General features: G+C 55.9%; 1 protein-coding gene across 1 annotated transcript; it reads right to left on the bottom strand.

Moving 5' to 3' along the window:
* Window positions 1–11,777: 11,777 nt before the first annotated feature.
* Window positions 11,778–13,886, bottom strand: LOC119098310 (uncharacterized). Its single transcript, XM_037221232.1, has 2 exons — window positions 12,909–13,886; window positions 11,778–11,797 (listed from the first exon to the last, which is right to left on the bottom strand). The coding sequence occupies exons 1-2, from the start codon at window positions 13,726–13,728 to the stop codon at window positions 11,778–11,780; spliced, it is 840 nt and encodes a 279-aa protein (XP_037077127.1). The 5' UTR covers window positions 13,729–13,886.
* Window positions 13,887–22,661: the final 8,775 nt, after the last annotated feature.

Below are 22,661 nucleotides of genomic sequence, written 5' to 3'. Positions count from 1 at the left end.
GTCTGCATGGGTCGATGGGTATTTTATTTTGGTGTGGATCAAATAATCTTTTTCATTGCATTTCGTTTTGCTTTTATCTCCTTCCCTTCGATGCGATCACAAGACTTTCACGATCATGGTGGTTGCGCTTACAGTGGAATCGGTATCCACAGACAGCTCATTGGTATTCCCGTGTTCCATACTTCCACGGCTTTCTTCCGCGAACCCAGCGTAGCGTGCCTTACGGCCCCCACACATGTAGCATATGTGTGGGATACCCATGTTCGCAGAGGCGTGGGATAGTGAAGAACATCTTGATTGGGCCATTCAGTCACTGCTCGATCACGGTGGTGTTTGTAACTGTGCCAACGTCTGGGTGTTGCATGGGTCTGGCTTTAGCCGTTATTGTCGAACTGACGCCTGGGGGGTGGCGACTCGTCCCCCCAGCAGAACTCCGCGCGCTAGAGCGGCGAGCGTGCCATGGTTCGAGGACAGAGCCTGCAATGGTCCAGCGCGTGGTCCTACACTGGTTCAACCCAGGTCCCACACTGGTCCAAAACATGGCCCACACTGATACAGTGTATGGTCCTACACCGGTCCAGCGCATGGTTCTACACTGGTTCAGTCCAGACCCTAACTCTGTATTGGTCCAGGATATGGTCCTACATTGGTTCAGGATATAGTCCTACACTGGTCCAGCGCATGGTCCTGCACTGGTCCAGCCCAGGCTCTGTACTGGTCTAGGACATGGTCGTACACTGGTTCAGGACATCATGCTGCAGTGGTCCAGGACATGGCCCTACACTGGTCTAGAGCATGGTCCTACACTGGTCCAGAGCATGGTCCTACAATGGTCCGGAGCATGATCCTACAGTGGCCCAAGACGTGGTCCTACACTGGTCCAGAGCGCGGTCCTACACTGGTCCAGAGCATGGTCCTACACTGGTCCAGAGCATGGTCCTACACTGGCCCAGGACGTGGCCCTGTACTGGCACAGCGTATGGTGCTGTGCTGGTCCAGGGCGCTCCTCATGCTAGCGGCCCCCACCAGGTGCAGTGCCAAGCCAGCGTTCGTCGCGGTGCCAGTGCGGGCGTCTCTACTAAGCCGGATCTCGCGGGTCCGTTGCGCGGGTACCGGCTGAGCCCGCGTTAAATCCGGTGGGGCGGTGTGGGTGTGTTCCCGTCCAGGAAGGGGTGAGGGGAGGGATAAACGGTGTCTGGGACGGAAATGTAATACAGGATGGGCATGTTGACAGAACATGCACAAAGTTGGCGTCCCACGGCCAATGTCGTGGCCAAAGCCCGTTCCGGCGAAATGGCAGAGGTCATGTCTACCCCGCCATCACTGAAGATCTCATCCAGATAAACGGTTGACGGCCATTTTGGGAACCAAAATATGCGATTCGCGCGCTAGCCCTGATGCCGGTTTGTTTCTAGCCAGCTTAAGTTCTGGCCATCTCCGCGGGATCGCCAGTTCAGTTCACACTTTCCCAGCATTTACGCCCGCTCTCAGTGCCAAAGCGTGCTCTGCCGTCCCAACGCGTCCCCACAGAGCGTGAGGCAAAACCAGCGACCAACTCAGTCAAAGGCAAACTCCCGCCCCGGCACCGCGGCGCGTCCGGCGGCCGGTGCGCTCCAGCACGTGCCGCGCACGTCCACGACGCTGGCGCTGGCCGCGGCACGGCACCCCGCGCGCTCCGTGCAGCAGCGCCGCTGCACGTGCAGCCGGCAGTGCGGCGGCGCGCTGCGGCCGGCGACGCTCATGCATGGGTGCGATACGATCGACGCCCCAAGGTCTCGGCTGCCGGCGCTGGCGCCGGGGCGGCCCGGCGGGGGCTGGCGCCGGCCCCGGCCCGGCGCCGGCGCGGGGGCGCGGCCTGCCGGTCCGGTCGGCGACGCCTACTCGCCTCAGGCGCGCCCCCGCGGGTCGCGTCTCAGCACGTGTGTGGACGCGCCAGCTGAGAGCCTGGGGCCTGAGGGGTGGAGCCCACGATTGGGGATGGTCACGACGGCAGCAGGTGCATCGGCTTGCGCGCGTGCGTCGGTGGTTACTGGTCATTCAAGCTCGTTGTGGGACCAGTACGGACAGATCCAGGTCACGTAAGCTTCACGCCGTGTCCTTTCTCCGCCATTGCCTCAACGTGTACGCACGCCCACGGCCAACGAGACCACATCCACCATTGAACGGCCGATACTTGACCGCGTGGAATGCCTGCGCGTTTCAACACGCCGCGTGAATGCCGGCCACGCATGCCGGAGTTTCGCAACGGCATTCCTCGGTTCTGCACGCTCCTTGTGAGCCGCTCCTGCTGCGGTCAGTGCACAGGCGTGTATACCCAAAGACCATTCTTGGGTGCATACGTCACGTGTCAGCCTGTCAAGAGTGCCGAGCCTCGCCTGCCCCGCGCGCTGCACGCGCACGCTCTGTTCCAGGCGGGGTGCTGTGTGAAGACGGCCCCGTACTATCCTGAAGCTGCCTTGTCCTCCGCCATCCGCCGGTGTGTGTTATGTATTCAGTGTCGCGTTCGCCATGTTGTCTGGATGTGCGCTTTTTTGCATACGCGACTCAGTTGCTGCCTCTGTCGGGCGAACGTGTCTGCTACATCTATCAGACAGACTCTGCCTGTGATATGTCGGCAGACGTCTAACCTCTCACCGAACTGTTTGGTGGACACTCGCTTCTGTATGTAAGTTCCGTGGGCTGAAAGGCAGGAGTGAGGACAGTCGCCACACTTTTTTAAAAGACCAACATTAACCGCATGGCGATGCCTGGGAAGAATTTATATCAAACCATATTGGTGTTGCCTCTCCCATTGCTTGTGACGGTTCCTACGCCCAGCCTGTGCCAGCGAGCGGACCTCCCCGGACAGGGGTCTGCCCGCGCTCCGTCCACCTGCGACTGCTCCCCCCCCCCCCCCCTCCGAGAGCGAGCCGTCGAGGGGACCGTCCGCCGGTGAGCCGGCCCCGCTGACCGTTGGTATTCCGGCTATCCGGACCGCGAGACACGGCGCTGGCCGGCGGACGGGAGGGCGGACTCCTGCCCGGCGCCGTGGCAACCAGCGGCGGAGGGGGGTGGGGAAGCTGGTGATAAGTACCGGAGCAGCTGGCGGGGTATGTAGCAGCCGGCGGCAGGGTCTGTGGAAGCTCGCAAAGTCGGCAACAGCTGGTGACAGGTACCGTGGCAACCTGAGGAGGGTTGATGGCGGCAGGCGACAGGCGTCATGGCAACTGGTGTCGGTTGTCGCAGCTGGTGACAGGTGCCGTGGAAGCTGGTGGGTATCTGTGGCAGCTGGGGACAGGGAACGTGCCAACTGGCAATCAGTGGCACCTGAGAGTGGGGCCCAGTTTCAGCTTGTGGTAGCTGGAGGCTGTTGCTAGCATACCACAGCACCCGGCTTTTGTCGCGGTCAGTAGAGCCTAACGGCGACAGAGCACCGTCCGTGACCTATACTGGTAGTAGGAATTGAGGTATGTTCGGCAAAGGCGATCAAGGGTGGACATTTTGATGTCTTGCGGGAGTAGCGTGCTGGCAGAGCAGGCTGCGCCTCCGTGGCATCAAGACTGGGATCTGATCCGTGCGTTAGCTGAATAAATCAGTTGGTGTCAGCATCGGACGAATTTGACGTAATACACGAGAAAGCTGGAGGCGGTGTTTCAATGCAGCTTGTTGAAATCAACGTTGCAGATGCTGCAGCAGACGCTTTCGCTGGCTGTCACGTGGACAGACCGGAATGCTCCTTCAAGACCGCCTACCACGTACCTCGTTCGGTCTTTGTGCACAGGCCAGCCTGTGCCTCCATGCTAACGTCAGTTCAAACATGGGTTCGAAAATGACACGTGCCTTTGGAGCGACACTCTTACTCATCGTACATCATTTGGTGAGACAGCATTGAAACGGAGTGCAGGTATTCCCAAGACTTGCCTTGTTTTGGCACTCGTGCATTATAATTACAACGACTGGTCAGTAACAGACGTATCGTTAACAAAGCAGCTGAAGTGCGTGCTACGACACACATCTTTGTGACGTTAACATAACCTTCTCTCATTCGATGCAGATGCCCCATTATCCACCCTATTTGCTCTGTACTTTTTCATGTCACTGACTATGGCAGTTTTCCTGATGTTCCAGTTCTGCACCGGTGCACGAACCAGGCGCTGTCTTGCGTGACAGCGGCAATGGAGTCGTCGGCGTTGCCAGATTCTACCCGTCGCCCGTACGTCACCGTCCAGCTATGTTGCCTTGAAGTCGTGTCCCAGGCGTCTAGCGGAGTGCATCAGCTGTGATCGCGCTGTCAGGCCACCTCAAGCTCCGTCCGACTCGGCCTCCCTGCACAAAAACGGAGGCACTCAGCTTCATCCATCACCGCCACCGTCAGAGTGATAGGAGCATTAATTAGCTCGCCGGCCGTAAATCACCACTAACGGGCGGCTGGAACAACACACAAACAAGGCTTCATCTAGTCACGGAAGCGAGCGCGGTGCGCGGCCGAACTCGGCATCCGCTCACACCATGGCCCTGGTCCCTCGATTAAATCTCACCACCGGCGGCAGGGCGGCTGGTGGGTGAATAGCGCAAACCGTTGCCACTTGTATCTTCGTGCACCTGCAACCGTTCCCGCTTCATTGCCTGACATGTGTTTGTTATTCATTTGTATCTTTTTATGTTTTGTTTTTATTGCCTCTGGTGCAAGGGTTCCGGTAGCGCCCCTGTTTGACTGCACGTCTGGGAAGCCGGAGGTAAGGTGTTCTATCCCACGTGACACCCAAACTTTCTGCCTGGGTAAAAGTCAGGTGGCGCCATGTAGCACTAGCTGCTGAGCGCCGCATTAACCTCCAATGACGACATACCTCCGATGCAGAGCATCTGCCCCGTTCTTAGTGACTCTCAGCTGCGCACATCTACACGGTCACCCATCCTTGACTCGGGACCGAGGAAGAGAAATGTGGTGACCGCCTGCTGTCGCAGCAGACTCTGAAAACACGCGACTCTCCAGGGTTTGAAAACATGGCGGCGCCCCGAGAGCAGAACGGAGGCTCAGGAGCCCCGGGCCTGAGCGGGCGGCGCGGTGTGACGGACGGGGCTCGGATGTTTTTGCCGGACCCCAGCACCGCCCTCCCGGCCCGGCGGTCGTCATCAAAGGCTAGCATGGCATTAAGGCTGGGCTAGGATCTGACAGGCTGATGAGGCTGCGGGAGGGATCCGCAGCAGAACCCGGACGGGGGTCAGCGTGCCCGTGACGTAGCCAGGGTCTTCGTCATGGATATTGAGCGGGACGCGTCGATGTTGTGAGGTGTTTTCTTCCACAGAACGCCACAGGCGTGACATTAAATTCCGCTAGGATGGAGTAATTGTAACTTGGGGGAGGCTTCACCGTTCCAGCTCTCTTCCGCAGAAGCCCACAGACCACAGCGACAAACACCGCGGACCATGGCCAGCAGACCGACTGTGTGATAGTGACCGAAGGATCCTGCAGTTGCAGACAGATGTTCCGAGGAACCGGGCTCTGCTGCAGTGCGTCCCTGTCCTTTTGCTTTCCTACTAGCTCACTCTTTCTCCATCTCCGTATAAAACGCATCATCGTCATGATCAGCGGGGACCCCGCACACAGCATGGGTGGAGCTACCGATACGTGCCTGGCATGTGCCAAGAAGATACCAGTATTTCGTCAACATGGAATCCTATGGGATCCTGGATCCACTCTTGGCTTCCAGTCACATGTCTGCCATCACGAACCCCTGGACACACTGAGCGGAGATGGTGAGGAGGGCCGACTGTCGAGGCTGCAATGGTTCGCCCTCATCCCCGATAACACGATTGCGGCCCACGTGGATCGCGGATCACGAGCTGCGTCCGGTGTGCACCGATCACAGTTCACAGGCGCACCGTCTGCCGTGTGACGCGGCAAGCATTCGGGTCAACGCCTCGCCAGCTGGTGGGAAGACGTGTTTTGAACGCGACCGGTACAAATCTCGCGACTTTCCATGGATTATCCGGCGAAGGCGCGGAATGCCGCGCCACATCCCGCACCGGTGTTTCCGCTGCGGCCGCCTCTTGGCTTAGCTGCCTTTGTCGGCTTGAGTGCATCGTCTTTCCATTCCCGGTTGGCCGGGCCGATACGGGGCTGGTGAGATGCCCCCCCCCCCTCCCGCCCCATCGGGGAAGACGGCCGCGGCGGAGGGCGGATATTCGCGCTAGACGGGCTGGTTTGTAAGGGGGGATGGATCCAGACGTCTCAGAGCCGTGATAGTTTCGGCGGTGACCGAACCGTTAGGAAGCAGGAGGACGCGATCCGCCCCGTTAGGAATCAGGAGGATGCGATCCGCCCCATCATAAATCAGGAGGGTGTGATCCGCCCCAATATGAGTCAGAAGACGCGACCCGCCCCGTTAGGAACCAGAAGGATGCGACCCGTACTGTCCGTGCCAGCACCGCGGATCGGCTCAGCAGAACCTCAACCACTGTGGAAGATAAGTAAACTGCGTGCATTCTGGCTAACGCGCTAAGCATCTGAGATAATAACGGTCGTGGCGCTTAGTAGGGGAAAAGACGTTGAACACGGAGAATCTGCATGTTACCACGCTGCCATCTACTGTTTGATGATCTTTACCGTGCAGGACTGCACGAAACATATGGCTGCGTTTATTCTATGGCCACTAACAATGGATTTTCCGAATGCAAGGAAGGGGAAATCGCGACTTTACCCCGCTCCTTCACATGCAACGCCGCGTAGTTGATGTTCAATCGGTTCCATAGATAGGGGTGGGCGTTCCCGCTGCTTCCAGCCCCCTCCTCCCTCTCCACATGCGTCCGCGGTCCCTGTGTACGCTTCTCCGAAACTCCCCCTCTCTCCGAGCGCGCGGCTGTCATGATGTGGGCAGCGCCAGTGATGACCTCATGCCTCAATCACTCCGCCACGTCGCTTGATCCAGCGGACGACACTGCTGCTTTCTCCCGAGGTTGCGCGCATCCGGGACGACCGGGCGGGTCACGTGAGACACGGCCGCCGCGAGCCCCGCCGCAGACGCCGGAGCGTGCGTCGCGGCGGCGGCTCCTCCTGAGCCGGGATTCGCAGCCACTTTCGGACGCTGGGCGCTCTCCGCGGCGGCGCAAAACACCAACTCCGGCTCCCGACAGGTTTGGTAATCTCTGGCCGCCGATCGGCCGCCGGCCGCCGCCGTGGGTTTTGAGCGGCACGTGAGCCGAGATGGAAATGAGAGGCGAGTCCGGTTTTGGGGCCAGTTGGAGGACGCTGGGCAGGAGTCTGTGGTCAGGAGCCTGAGTTGGGGGTTTGAGTTCTGGAGTGTGCGGTCAGGGGTCTGTGCTCAGGAGTTTGTGGTCAGGAATCTGCGCTCAGAAGTCTGTGCTCAGGAGTCTGTGGTCAGGAGTCTGTGCTCAGGAGTCTGTGCTCAGGAGTCTGTGCTCAGATGTCTGTGGTCAGAAGCCTGAGTTGGGGGTTTGAGTTCTGGAGTGTGCGGTCAAGAGTCTGTACTCAGGGGTCTGTGGTCAGGAGTCTGTGCTCAGGAGTCTGTGCTCAGGAGTCTGTGCTCAGATGTCTGTGGTCAGAAGCCTGAGTTGGGGGGTTTGAATTCTGGGGTGTGCGGTTAGGAGTCTGTGCTCAGGAGTCTGTGGTCGGGAGCCCGTGCTCAGAAGTCTGTGCTCAGGAGTCTGTGGTCAGTAAGCGGTGCGACGGCAAGTGCCTCGGTATCGGCAAGTCAAGAGTTAGCTGGGAGTGCAAGCCCACGGCTGTGCATTGAAATCGTACCTGGAATCGCAAAATCCTCTTAAGTAGTTTTCCATGCAGGGTCTTCGCACGTTTTCCGTACTCCGAGACAGAGAAAGCGGCGCCAGAACAGGCATGACTTGTTGAGCGTTTCCATCTCACGGGTCGCTGGAGGCAACAGGCTCAGATTAATTAGACAGGTTCGCGGCGGATCACATCCGCCACAGTTTTCTCCCCGTCCGCGCGAGCGCTAATGACGTGGCCCAGCAGCCGAGTTTCTTTTTGACGCCAGCCGGCGCATGCACAATGCATGCCGTGTGTGTGCAGTCACGAGCCAGCCGGTCCCGCGACTGGCGGTCCCGTGACTGACTGCACACAGGCGCCATGCACGAGGTCCAGGCGCGGTCCGCGGTGACCTTGGTGTAACGGTCGGCTGCAGTCGGCGCGGTGGTTCGGCGGATGGTGAAGGGTTCGTCTCACGCAGTGCAGCGGCACCGCACACACCCGGGGTGTCGTTAGTGACCGTCTTCCTCGGGAGACGCCTGTCCGCCCAGCACCCCACGCGACCGCTGACGTTATTTGTTACGCCTACGTTCCACAAGCGCGCAATAAGCGGCAGACGTCACCCACCGATGGGGAACAGCAGCAGGGATACGCTGTCTCGGATCCCTCGCCCCCCCCCCCCCCTCCCCCACTGCAAGGCTGCATCCGCCTCTGCCACCTGGCCTCTTGTCTCCGTCCTTGAAACCGCCTCTGCCACCTGCTTCCCGTCGCGCGTTCCTGGCAACGCCCCTGCATGCCGGCCACCACGGCCGGACCCCGGGAGTAAACTGCAGCGCCAGGTCAGTGGGTCACGGTGGGTAAATGGCGGATGGACAGCACCTGCCCGTCGCCGGCTCGCCGACGTGCCCTCCATCACTCGGTGCGCGTGGGAGCGCCTTTGATGGCGCACCGCGGCTGTCCTGAGCCGGGGTCGCAGGCCGCCGCGGACGAAGCAGTTACGCTGCTTTGCTGAGAGACCCCTGGCTCACGCCGTACGCAGGCGTTTTACGACCGAACTGGTGTGTTGGGGGGGGGGGGGGGGGGGCGTAAGCGCAGTGTGTTCCGTGTGAGAGTTGGAGAGGCGTGAACCGGGGCTTTCACAGCCTGGGAAAGACAGCCGGTCATTGTTTTTAGGCACTGGTAGTGGTGGCGGTTGCACACGTTGTCAGAACTTGTTTCTTATCTCGACATTTCATTTCGTGTGGTTTCCGTGGGAGGATGCCGGGGATGTGGGACACGTTTCAGTGGAGCTGTGGGCCGCTGTTCTCCCTGCAGTTGCTGCCACCTGGATGATAGGAATGACTCGTCGCGGATCAGAAAGACGGATGGACATGCTTATATCGTTAGTTTGGGCGTACTTAGGCGATGGAAACTGGAAATAATGTCTTGTTATATGAGTTCAACAAAGGCGTTTGGGGAGGGGGGGGGGGTCCACTGTTTGAAATGAGTACAGAGATTTAGAGACCGATCCTTTGATGCAGGTTCTCGATTAAATTGGCATTTCTTCTACCTTGACCATCTTCCGATTAAACTGATCTCAGTCGATAAATACGGATTTCACGGCTGCAGAAATGAAGGATCCATGTTACAACTCTGCACAATAGCTTTAAATATCTCCGGTCACCGCCTCTCGCTCCATTGTGGACCGATCGGCAGCGTGTCAGAGTTCAGCAGCACAACAAGGCCAACAGGTCCTGCTATCTGCAGCGGGCGGCCGGCCTGCGCGGCCGAAGGTCTCCCGGAGCGCTTCCCAGTGGCCTGAGCGACATTCACCGGCTCGCCTCGCTTCGCCGGCGCCCGTCGGCTCGGCTCGCCTCTCTGGCGTCCTGCCGAGCGGAACCGGCAGGCCTTCGACGGCGGCCGCCGCGGGCGTGGGCGTGGGAAATGGGGGAAAGGTAGTCCGAAGGAGGACGGGAGTGGGGCGTGCACCGAAGGGAGAGGGGCGGAGAGGGCAGAGGACCGAGGCGGCGAGAGCGGTAGCGCGTTTCAGTGGAGCGTGTTTGCGCTTAGAGCACCCAGGCGATTTGCGCGCGGATATTTCATGTGTAGGTAATGCACCGCTCTGCAAGGCTTGCTAGCGTGCAGTCAAAGCCGCACGATACTCCGAGAGTGCGTCGGAAAAATGTTGGCAGGCTCACTCACAATGCGGTATCAAAGAAAACAGAAGAACATGAGCAGGAGGGGGCCGGTGTCACCACCTCTACTTTTCGCAATGGTTTGAAATGATAGTGCATGACCTTATGACGATGCATATTATTGACTGTGAAACTCAATTCAGTCTCCACGGTCTTTGACGCCATTACGAATTGACAAAATTGACAGGATGATGCATCGGAAATTAAGTATCGCCACAGTGCCGGCTTCAGGCTACAGGGGGCCACACTTCCTCACCCAAGGAAGACCTTGACCGTGGAGGGCCGCATCGTGTTTGCAAACCCACTCCAGACGTTAGGCTGGCTGCCTCTGCGGGCTGGGGAAAGATACTGGACCCGGAATTCGGCGGCACCGGGTACGAATCCCAGAGCGGGTGCATTGCTTGGACCAACTAACACGGAAAGGTGTGCTGGCATCTGTCCAACGAGGGTCGACCCAGGTTCAGAGCGGTCGTACCACAGTATCGCGCGGCACGTAACGCTTCTGCAGTCCTCTCTGGCGAAAGGGCAGAGGCAAAATTATCCTTTGAACTGAATAGCACAACCTGGGTGGTGTGTTCAGGGTGTGCGCAACAAGTTATTCTTAGCAGATACTCTGAACATAAAGACACCCACGCAAACCATTTGGAATAACTTTATGAATAAATGCCTCGGACGTCTGAGTGCCCGCCTGCTTAGCACAACGTCCGCATGCAAACTGTACATAGAATATTTCCAGTGTCGCTACAGGATGATGCATTCTCCCTACAAGAGGGAAAGTCAGCGAAATGCCGCATCGTACCTTTAAACCCACACCAAGCATCTTAGCAATGGAGTGGCAGGTGAGTCCAGTCTAGCGCTATTACGCAAGCAGCGTTGCTTAAAGGGACCAAACCATCTTACGTATTCATTCCCAAGCCTCAGTCCACTTGACCTCACTGGCCTTTCACTTTCGTCTGCAGCCGGTAAACACGAAAGGTAGCCGTTACTGAAAATACAATAGAGGCAACACGAAGCGGCTGGAATCCCGGGTGCCCGGCGACCCCCTGTGAGCCCCTATCGCCCGTCGTCAGGAAAAACCAACAAGGGCGGCGGCAGGCGCAAAAACGGCAGACGATGAAGCACATCACCTCTTTTCAAGAAACGCCCCGTGGCACACGAAAAACCTGCAAAAGCTGCGGAAGACGGGGCTGGGAGACGGGAAGGGAAGGGACGAGCCGCCGCCCTCGCGCTCCTTGATCCGCCGCCTCTGCACCCCGGGGTCCGCCGTCCCTGGAGCGAGCGCCCGCGCGGACCGGTTTTTGTGCGGCCGTGGCCCACGCCTCCGCGCGAACGGAATACATTACACACACATTCCTGCCAGCGCAAACGGCCGGGAGATGGCGAACGTCGTGAATAAGTGACCGGCTCTGGAAATCGGGTAGGGCCAGGACCGGTGTCAGAGCTGTGATTACAGCACGTCCCGACGCGCGGCTGGACCAGAACTGTTCCAAGCCGTCCTCGCAACTTATGAATAGAAGTTGTAATGCAGCATGATCCTAGCAGACGAAGCCCATGCGACGCAAAAGGTGAAAAACTCAATGCTGGTTAGCTTTTGTAAGCCTACCGAGGAAGAGAAATTGCGTCAGTGTTTTCATTCAGTTGAAAAAGGATAGCATAGGAATGCCTCCTGTTAAGGTCATCGAGTTAGAACATTGACAGCGCTTCATTCTGCAGTATATTCTGATATCAAGGTCGAGCTTTCCCCATACCTCAAACACACGCCATTCAACAGCGCTGTCCTGAAGCACACGACATACTTCTCCGCGGGGACTGCAACGGCAGCAAGACGCATAGCACCGCCGAGGGAGACTGCAGCAGTGGCACGACACGAACACGAGCCGCGGAGGGGTCAGACGACTCCACTATCGTCCTCCCATCGGGACTGCGGGCTCACAGAGCTGGTCAGTCGCGCACGGCCCGTCTGTCAGGCTGAGTCACTGCCCCGCTGCCCGACGACAAAGCCGCGCCTGGCGGTCGCCGGGCGCCTCCGCCCAGCGCCGGGCCGGGCGGGGGCGTCAAGATTCACTGGCGAGATAACACACGCACGTCTCCGACTTCGATGCGTCAGCACAGACACGTGCAAGGCGACGAGCGATCAGCTGCCGACGCCTTGGCGTTTGCAAGGTTCCAGCCTCAGGCTGAGAGCTCTCGGTCCCCCCAAACTGCGCGAACCACTCCACACACCCTTGTCCCGCTCCCTCGCGCTCACGACCGCCTCAGCGAGGCGTGCTGCATGCGGGGGCCGCGCCGCTCGGCCTCTCCGCGCCCCAGGTCCAGGTCAGACATGAGCTGCTCGACCTCCCGGCTCTTGCGCGCCGCCTCCCGCGAGCCCGGCCGGCTGTCGCTGCCCTCGGGCGTCAGCAGCGAGCCGTGTGAGCGCGAGCGCTGCTCCTGCTGTATGGAGAAGCCGAACGCGCGCTCGTTGAGGTGGCGCCGGCGTCCGTGCGGGCCGGCGTCCGGTGGGCTGGGCTCGCCGGAGCGAGGCGAGCGCCGCGCGCCGCGGTGTCGGTCCAGCGTGGCGTACTGCGGCACCGACGGCACCGGCGGCTCGGCGTAGCCCGCGTAAGGCGGGCTGAAGGCGCGCTCGTCGCCCGGCCGCGGCCCCGCGCGGCTCACGCGCGGCAGGCTCATTGATCCGGGCCCGTAGCCGGGCGGCAGCGGCGGCAGCGGCAGCCGCTGCAGCGGCGGCGGGGGCAGCGGCTGCGCCAGCTGGCGCGGCCGGCGGCCGGGCGGCGCGCGGCCGGCCGGCGAGCGGCTGGCGCGGCCCTCGGCTCGGCTGGTCGTGCGCGACGCCGTCACCTCACCGGCTGGCCAGTCAGCGAGCAGGGCACGCTCGCGCCACGCACCGCTCGGGCTGCCTGACAGGCTGGCGCTGCGGCCCGACTCGTGCCCCTCGGCGTCGCGCCGCCGGCGCCGGCGCTCCGGCTCAGCCGGCGGGGGCGGCGCGGCCGGCATCACGCGCTGTCGCGGCCGCGACGACCGTGAGCGCGCCGTGCCGTACAGCGAGCCCGGCGGGTCGGGCTCGGCGGCTGGCTCCGGCCTCTCGCCGCTCCACACCTTGTGGTTGGGCAGGCCGTTGGGCAGACCGTTGGGCATGCCGCCGCCGTCGCCGACGTCGATGACAAGCGCCTGGTGCGAGTCGGGCCGCTCGTCGGTCGCGTCGTCGGCGCGCTCCTCCAGGTCGAGACGCGCCTCCTCCTCGGACCACTCGCGCTGCGGCGCCGGGCCGTCGGTCGGCGTCGGTCCGTAAATGGCGCCATACAGTCCTCCGTCCAGCTGGCGCACCTGCACTGCGTCCGCGTACACGTGGAAGCAGCAGCGCACCAGCGCGTTGGCCGGCGCCTCGCGGCGGCACATGAACACGTGGCACTCGAGCACCTTGAGGCCGGTGGTGCGGCGGAGGATGGCAGCGAAGAGGGGCGGATGCGCGATGTTGGGGCTGCGTGCGAACGGCGCATCCAGCGGCAGGAACCGAGCCACGCGCTGCCGCTGTCCGCCGCCGGCCGGCACCAGAACGTGCCGCACCGCCGCGCAGTAGTGCAGTGCTTCGATCGGGAAGAACCGGGTCACCTTCTTCTGCTGCTCGTCAACATTCTCCAGCAGGAGGCCGTTGCTCCAGACGCTGAGCCATGAGTCGATGCCCTTGGCGCCGGCCAAGCCCTCGCTGGGATACAGCTGACCGAGGGGACCCTGGATGCCCTGGAGGCCGTCCTTGGAGGCGTGCGGCACGGCCGAGCCCAGGTACAGCACGCGGCACCGGCAGATGGGCGTCGCCTCCTCCGGCGAGGCCCGGCGCCGCTGCTGTGCCATCATCGTCGGCGGTTGAGCGGCGGCCACGCCCGGTCGCCGGGGTCGGGTCGCCGCTGGTGCTGCACCCCGCCCGAGGGGTGTCTCACTGCCACCTCGCGTCGCGCTCTAACGGACAGCCCACTGAATGGCGCACTTGCGCGCGGCGTCCGCAACAGGACCCCTCTCGGACCGCAACTCACCACTGCGTCAGGCGCGCCCGGCCGACGCGCGGATATCCAGCGCATGCGCGCCAGCGCCCGGCCAAGCCCGCCTGCCGGCACGTCAGCCAATCAAGTGACGGCAGACAGAGTCCGGCGAATCACCGCCCCGCTGACAGTGTGTTTCTGCTGGCGTCGCGAAGAATGCGCAGGACAGCTGTACGCTGGAGCCGGGCTGGTCCGCAACAGATCTCGAGGATGGGGAGTCGTGGACGTCTCGGATAACATCTGCCCCGTGGGAGAAACGAGCGGGCCAGGGTGACCGATCGGCACAGGCTCGCCGTCACGTCGCCGGTGTGTCGCCAGACAGCCGCATCAGGATGTTTAGTGTTGACCGACTGGCAGAGGGCGGCGGCGTTCGGTGTTTGGCTTTGCACCGAGAATGGCACAGGCTCACTGGGAATACATTGGTTGGCACGGCATTCACCGCACCAGCGCCGGATGCGTGGGTTCTTGTGGCCACAATGCCCATTCTCTCCGCCCGTGCCGTGGCAGTGCGACGTCACATTTCCCTGCTGACTCCGTCCTGACGTGACTCGACCCTGACCCGGCATTAATCCGAGGTGGCCTGACCACCCGGCCTAACCGCGGATCGCAGGCGAAGACGACACCCCATCACGCCTTTCTCCAGACGTGGGCAGATGAGGTGCGGCGTTGAAGGAGTGGTCATGTCTCGCAGCCCGTCGACGCCTGGCGGTATGGACTGGAGACGCCCCATAGTCCGATATAAACCAGTCTGGTCAGCGAGCTGGGCTTCACAGCCAACCATCGCTCTATTTCAGCCGCCTCGTAAAGGGGGTGCACGCGTATAGGCCACGGAGCATGCTCACTCAGGAAACGAGTACGAGCGCACACGCTCGCTCACGAAAACATGGTGCCGGGAAAACAGAGAGCTTCAGCAATGCCGCACCTGATGGCCACAGTGCATTATTCAAACCCCTTGAAGACTCCAAGTCGACTTTTGTATCTTTTTTAAGGATGTGTTCCGCACCATACTGGTGCGGAACACATCCTTGGAAAGAATTAAAGAGGCACAAGTAAAAGAAGCTGGCTGAACTGTCGTGTTCCACGGAGTTAAACTTCAGGTTAACAATCCATCAGTCAATGAAGAGTCTTCGCAGAGCGAGAATGTCTAGCCAAAATGTTTTGGAAAGTGCATGCACTCAGGTACACAAAACCTGGGTTGTGACCCGCACCATGCAGAGTGATGGAGCCTTATCGCAAGAAGCATGTCACGCGACCACCGTCCAACTCAGACGACTTGGGCGATGTCCACCACTCAGGCGCTATCCCGTCTACACGTCCATGACAGCTGCCGGTCCTCACGTGCAGCCACCGGTCCTCACGCGCAGCCACCGGTCCTCACGCGCAGCCACCGGTTATCATCGCGCAGCCACCGGTTCTCATCACACAGCCACTATTCCTTTCATTTATTACTTTATTATTTATATTATGTATGTATGTATACATTATTATATTATTATTTCATTTATTACTTTATTATTCCTAAGCCTCTACTACCTAAAAGCTTTCAGCACACAGTCCCTGTCACGCCCACATATTTATATCTATACGATGACACTAAACAAGCAGATCCGGTCTACCCCATAGGGAAGACCACGTCTGCTTAACACGATGGGAGGCTGTTCCGAGCGAGACAGCGGACCGAGCGAATCTTATTGTCAACTATGCGAGAATGTCAGCACTCCATCGGCCGCACCCGCCTCGGCGCGGCCCGGTCAGTCACGCTTTTGACGGGTTTATATCTTCGCGGCCTCTGGTCACAGCGCCATGAAATTCTTCATCACATATCGCGCAACTTCTTAAATCTTGTCTCCTTCAAAAGTGTGGTATTCGCGGGGAACCTAAATGCAACCTGTATGAACAGGCGACGTATATCTGCGGGAATGCAACAGATCGTGGGTACTTCACGTCCGCGTCTGATTAAAGGGAATGTTTCGCATTTAAAGATATTGGATCAATGCACTGGATACGATGAAACAAGCTCACTCATAGCTATTGGTATGCTTTTAAATTAAAAAGACTAATCCAAGCAACGCAGTTTCCCTGTTGAGTAAACATGCTCATCGATACGGACGGCTGTTATATCTGGAAATCGTGCTCACGAGCACCAGATATGAACGGCTCGATCATTACACTTTTCTTGGTCTTCGTCGCCGCATGGTTTATGAAGCGGTAGGATTTTAAGGACGTTTTTGTAGCGTCATTAATATCAAGGTGACCTTGTACATGCTTTCCTCGGAAGTCTCCACACGCTCGTGGGCTCGTAGCTCCGAAACTAGACGGGTTTAGGTGTAAAAAAGGGGAGGCAGGTCTTTGCACTGCACCAAATGATCCTCAACATGGATTTGATTCTGACGGAAGAGAAAATGGACAATTGGAGTAGATTTATGTGGTGCGATGTGTGCCCACTGAACCATGCTCAAGCCATGGATCCACCTGTTTTCGGGGAAAGGGATAAGGGTTATGTCAGATCTTGGTAACCAGAGCTGATGGAAACATAGAACGAGCAGTAAGACGTAGGTGAGCGTACATTTTACCAATTATTATGTGACCTAGGCAATGTCCGACCCACGTGTGAGCCGGTACAAATAAACCGACGAGCCGTCAATATCACATTTTTCGCAACCGGCCTGAAATTCAGCGCACTGCGGCCTAAACTAATACATTAAACCCTACACACTACATATCTGCAAAAAAAACATTTTTGGAACAATATCTAGCTAAAACAATAACCTTTTTCAAAACCTCCGTCGTTTACCAGCAACATAAACTATTCACGTCTTCTGTAAAACTGCCGTGTCTTGGGAAGCTCAAAGTTAGTCAAGATCTCATCCATAGATGGGTGGTGCGTGACGCGACCACTTACCTGCTTGGGCTGCCGAGATTTAGCATAATCCTTGAAAACGCCCCCGAAAACGTACGGACCCGACTCTGTTGTCAACACAGTCGCCCGTTCTCTCCTCCATCAACGAACAGGTGACGGAAGATTCTTGGGTCACCGGTCAGTGAGATCTGAGCCCGTTCGGCCAGTGTTAAGCCGCTTCTCGGCATTGGGAAGCTTTTCGTTTATCATGTAGATTAAGTGAAGAGGGTCGTACTTTCATGAATCACGGAATGAGTGAGTCATGAGACACGGAATCAACTAAAACATATCTAGATGCCATCTGATGTCCCTTATTGTTGGTGACCGGACATTGTCTGACAGTGTCGCATATCGTTCGGTGTTCGGCGACCACCATAGATCAGAGCTGTCGGTGCCGGGCGGTCCCCACAGGCGAGGGTTATCGGTGTCGGGTGACCCCCAGAGGTCAGAGCTACGATGCCGGGTGACCACCAGAGGTCAGAGCTGTCGGTGCCGGATGACCATCAGAGGTCAGAGCTGTCGGCGCCGGGCGACCTCCAGAGGTCAGAGCTATCAGTGCCTCACGATAGTCCTACGTCTATAGACGTGATTTGGTATGTTCTGCACTTTGAGCGACTTAAACAAAACTCAAAGAGGTCAGGATTGCCCAGGTCGCCTGGTTTCGTGTCGAGGTCAACAGGATATAATGCATCGGATCATCCACTGGTGGCTTCATGTCAACCATCAGGTCATCTTCTTATTTATGGGGAAAATAGCTTGTTTGGCTTCATTCCTTGAAGCCTGCGACACCATTTGGCTCACCATTCGTAGGATGTCTAGAAATGTGTCACTTTTACGGGCTCGGGCAGGGTCATTAAACGAAGCGCTACATTAAGTTACCTAACTTGACCTCATTTCTGGGTCGGTTACCTAACTTCTTGGATCTTAAAACTCTGATGGAACTGATGTGCGGATTAGTTAAGGATTAGTTAAAAGTGGTTTAACATGTCAGTACACTTCGCTAACATAACTGATATGGTAAAATCGGCGCTGCGAAAATCGATTTGGTGTTTGAAGCAGTTAGTATCAAGTCACGCTGAACACACTTGTCGCTTATTCTGCTAATCCTGATCCGCGGCTAGTCCTGTCATCCTGTGATCTTGAGTTTTTATATAACATCACTCTCAGTGCAGGCCAATGTTAAATATCGATATCACTGTTTTTATCAAGCGGAGTTTCTTCATTTGTACGGCTTGCTCCTTTGGTTTTTGGTGGCATCACCCATACTGGCCACTTCTATGTTTCTTGTAATTTTCTCATGTTACGTGCCCTTTTGTTGCCCTTGTCGTGCATAAGTAGGAGCAAAGGCTCCTCATATCACCGCAATTAAATCATGAACATCCAGCCGATTTCTCGCCGACGCGAACGGCGATCACGAGATCCCCAAAATCCAACTGGCATTAAAGCAAAAGGCGCCGTGATTGACCTCATAATTTAGACCAATGTCCAGCATGGTTTTTGAAGTTGTGTGCTCACACCTTGCGCCTGCCATTGTTGATGGCATCTGGCTTCTTTGCCTTCCTTTTGTTCTGAAGACGTTTATTGTACGCAGCAATTACCAGTCTTGTAAAAAAACGCCATTGGGAAATTATACATCCATCAACAGTAATCTTCCTTGTTCGGAGTAATTATATATGTCACAGCTATTGGTGTCCGTCGGCCCCTTTGCCCATTGTATTGATTCGCAGATAATTGTTATTCAGGCTATTCCCTGCCGTAAACGGACCAGTTGGTAAATACTCCAAATAGCGGAGAAAGCATTGGCTGACCGACGATATACCAGGTTTTACGAAAAGGATGCTTTCGTCATGACATGTTGGGCAGCAAACGCACCTGTCTGGGATTTCGCAACAAACATTCACACATTCGCATCGTCTCATGCGTGCTTGTACCTCAGTCATATATGAAGGAGGCCTGAAGCGTAGTCACTACACACAGTCTGAAGCTGTGTGCAACGATCGGACCCCATTAGTTACGGGCTGGACATTACAGCCATGTGCCATGAAAACCTCGTAATTTGTCTCCAGTATATGACAATCGCCTGGTCTAAGCGCGGCCTCCATTCTCAACCATTGCTGAACTATGAACGAGTGCCTCGTCGGCTTGCCGGAAAATTCGTCGGCTTAAAGGAAACATGACACCTTTTTGTGTTTTCACTTATTGTTATATCAGACGCCTACGATTTCACTAAGAATACAAGCTTCACCAATATCCTTCTGCATAGCTCGGAACTTCGACCTGAAGTACCTGACCCCGCGGGAGAAATCTCATTTGACTCCATCGTGGGTGATACCCCGTAGTGACGACTGGTTCAAACTTCAACCAATGCGCTTATCGGTAACAGGCTCTTGCCGCCCAGCGGGCGGCAAGAGCCTGTTCAAGATAAACGTTTTTAAAACGTTTACACAAACGCTCTTTTATTCGCACCAATAGAGGTGCCACAATGGTTGTCATGACGACTCGATGCAAATGCAGGGAAGAAGTGTAGTGGTGTTGCAAAGCGTTGACAGCGAAATCTGTACTACAAAACAATTAAAATTGATATCCTTTTTATGGCTTAACAGTACTGCAGTGACACTACCCAGTGCTTTCATTAGACGTAACTGGTCCTGAGGTTTCACGAGGACATATTTTTTTGAAGTATGCCCCAAAAGGGATACTCCCCTTAAAACGAGTATCCCCCAGAATTACCCATCGGAATGTGCGAACATTATTTTCTCGAGGCGCTTGAATGTCAAGGATCAGTTACTCATGATCATTATGGCGAACGCCCTTCTATGACCGCAAGATAACCCAGCGAAGGAAGAATAAATCAACGCAAATTGCGCATACTTCGTGGAATGTAGCACTGCTGTCAAAGACAGTCCAACAATGTCTCGACCTCCACCTTCTGCAAAGGCAGCTGGGCAGCTGAAGGCCGCATATCATGGGAAGGCAGTTGAGAAGCGGGTCTCACGTTCTGTGAGTCGCGAATCCACCAACGGTACCCTTATACGCGCTACTGCTTCTATCACTATCAGCCAGCGATGTGTAAAAGGCGTCCCACCCCTTCTGTGAATCGCAGAGAGATCGACCAATAGCCAGCTCCCTAACTTTTGTAGGAGGCGAGACCTTTCAACCCACGGCCATGACAACTGCCTACGTGCCACGACGGACTTCCTCCATCGCTACCCGCAAGGAACCCTTCCCCATACCGCACAGATCTTCCTCTGTCGCTATCCGCCAGGAGTTGTAGGAACTCATGAGGAACTCACAGTATATAACGGATCGAAAATCATGTGCGCGTGAGTGTCGTACGCGTCGTACGTTTAAAAACCAGCGGAACGTTCTTTGCTCTAAATTTCAAAGCATGCAATGCAAGGCTAAACAAAAAGAAAAAAGCTTGCGATCTCAGTGAATCGTCGAATGGTTGGCGATCCCTCCTCCGGGCTGACACGCTGCAGAGGCCTAGGCGCCGAACACCCCGCCATCGAAGCCTGCCAGACCAGAATCGAATGAATGAATGTCCGTGGATGACTTCCTCCATCCGACGGGGTCGATGTCTTTAAAGGGCCGCCCGTTGTTCGTTGTTCTGGCGCGCCTGCTCAGAGTGAGCGGCCGGGGCAAAGCATGGCAACAAGCAGAACGCACTCGCGCATTGAAAAGAAATAATGAAAACAGGTGACCCGCGGCGGACCGATGCGCCACGCGCCGCATCTTACATGCATAAGCTAGTCGAAGTAGTATAGTGGTCTACGTATCTGTAGCTGAAGGATAAAAATAGAAGTTTCAAGAGATCGAGATTTCCCGCGCCGTACGGTATTATGTCTATGGGAGACTCCTATGGGAGACTCTAAGAGAAAAATTGGGAATTTTCCCCGGCGTGCAGTTTTTTCTACCTTCGGCAAAAGATACCTGACCTGATTTGCCATTTTCTCTGGAGTCGTTGGACCAATACCTGAGCTGCGGAATTATGCAACAATCATAATGCGGAATTGATGTGATCTATTCTGCCATCCGCTTCGAGGCTTTAGAAGATACAATTTGTCCGGGATCACCGGTCATGTGTGCTAATGTAGAACATCTGAGTTAAGTATCGTGGGGTCGTATTTTTCAATACATTTCAATATATATATATATATATATATATATATATATATATATATAATGTATTTCCCTCTCTCTCTCTCTCTCTCTCTCTCTCTCTCTCTCTCTCTCTCTCTCTCTCTCTCTCTCCCTCTCTCTCTCTCTCTCTCTCTCTCTCTCTCTTTCTCTCTCTCTCTCTCTCTCTCTCTCTCTCTCTCTCTCTCTCTCTCTCTCTCTCTCTCCTCTCTCTCTCTCTCTCTCTCTCTCTCTCTCTCTCTCTCTCTCTCGCTCTCTCTTTCTATACATATATATTATGCCTAGATCTAGCCATTATGACATAGGAAATGGTAAGAGAGGACAGGTAAGCTGTTGTATCGGTTATTAAATGAGTCAAGCGTACAGTTACAGCAGAATCTTGTTCCATTTTATTCGTAAAGTTGGCTTTGCTGTGTGTTTTTAAGCGAACGCACCGCATGTCATAAGCCTTTCTAAAAAGCGCCGGCGGCCGCTGTGGCCTTATTATCGTCCAATTCTAAGGCGCGACCTAATAACAAGGTATTGGTATACATATATATATATATATATATATATATATATATATATATATCGTGGAACAAGGAACTGTAAAGCCAAGCCACCTACGTGGGGGCTCCAGGACAAATTGCAGAGTGGTGTTTAACAGAATGCTATTTCGCGGAATGTGAAAACTAGAATGTTTTTTGATGTCATATCTTTCACTGCCATGTTAAAAGGCAAAGAACTGAAAAGGCATATTGACGACCTGATCGTTAAAAAACGTTGAAATGTGAGTGGGTCAGAATAGCATTGAAAATAATGCGAATTAGCCAAAAATTAATTGCCTGAAATGTTAAATAGCCGAATGTCAATAACCCAAACGACAAATGGGCGGATTGAAATTTGCTGAATGCTCAGTGATCCAAATACATTTTTGCCGAAACGTAAATAGGACGAACGGCAGTTTGACAAATGACAGATCACCGAATGATTATCCCCGAATTTTGTGCTCGAAATGTGAATTTGGCGACCTGCAAGCAGACGGACGCAAATTGGTCGAATGGTCTATGGGCCGAATTCATGCCGTTGAGTTTTAGAATCATGTTGGACGTTGATAATTATCTGAAGTGATAGCGCTCGCAGACCGTAAGAGGTGGTCCATGAATTACTTGACACATTGATAACATTGTTGGTGGGTCGTAAACAATGTTGTTAGGGACGTGGAATAATTCGGTTTGCTTCTTGATAAAGCTGAATGACCCAGTGAAGCAATAACCTTCACGCCCTTGATCTGACACGACACATTACGGGTCACATCTGTCGATGCTCACTAAATCTTATCCGAAAGAGGATTTTACGAGCTATTCAATGACGTGTTCCGTTTTATCATAGTTTGCGTGATCCTTGCTGTGAAAGGAGGATAGACCTAACTGAAGGGGAGTGTTCCACGTTTGTATAGGGTTTGAACTGAAACAGCCACTCTGAAGATCATTCAGTGCGGTTCACAGCCCTATCCCTCTTCAGATCTAACAACCTCTAGTTTCTGATCTAAACGCTCGCGAAGATGTGCAAAATTTTTGTTACAGACTAGGAAAAGAATGCTCTGAAGTAAGGGTTAAGAACGTCGCCGAGAGGGAGAGGGTCAAGGGGCCTTTGCCTATGAGCCATTAACAGCATTTCAACACACGAACAGTTGACTGAAGAATATTTGGCTAATCAGCATTCGACCATAG

Source organism: Pollicipes pollicipes, unplaced genomic scaffold, assembly GCF_011947565.3.
Source record: "Pollicipes pollicipes isolate AB1234 unplaced genomic scaffold, Ppol_2.1 Scaffold_4740;HRSCAF=5597_pilon_pilon_pilon, whole genome shotgun sequence".
In the NCBI taxonomy this organism is placed as follows: domain Eukaryota; kingdom Metazoa; phylum Arthropoda; class Thecostraca; order Pollicipedomorpha; family Pollicipedidae; genus Pollicipes; species Pollicipes pollicipes.
Note: the sequence above shows the minus strand (reverse complement) of the source record. Positions and strands in the feature narration are given on the sequence as shown.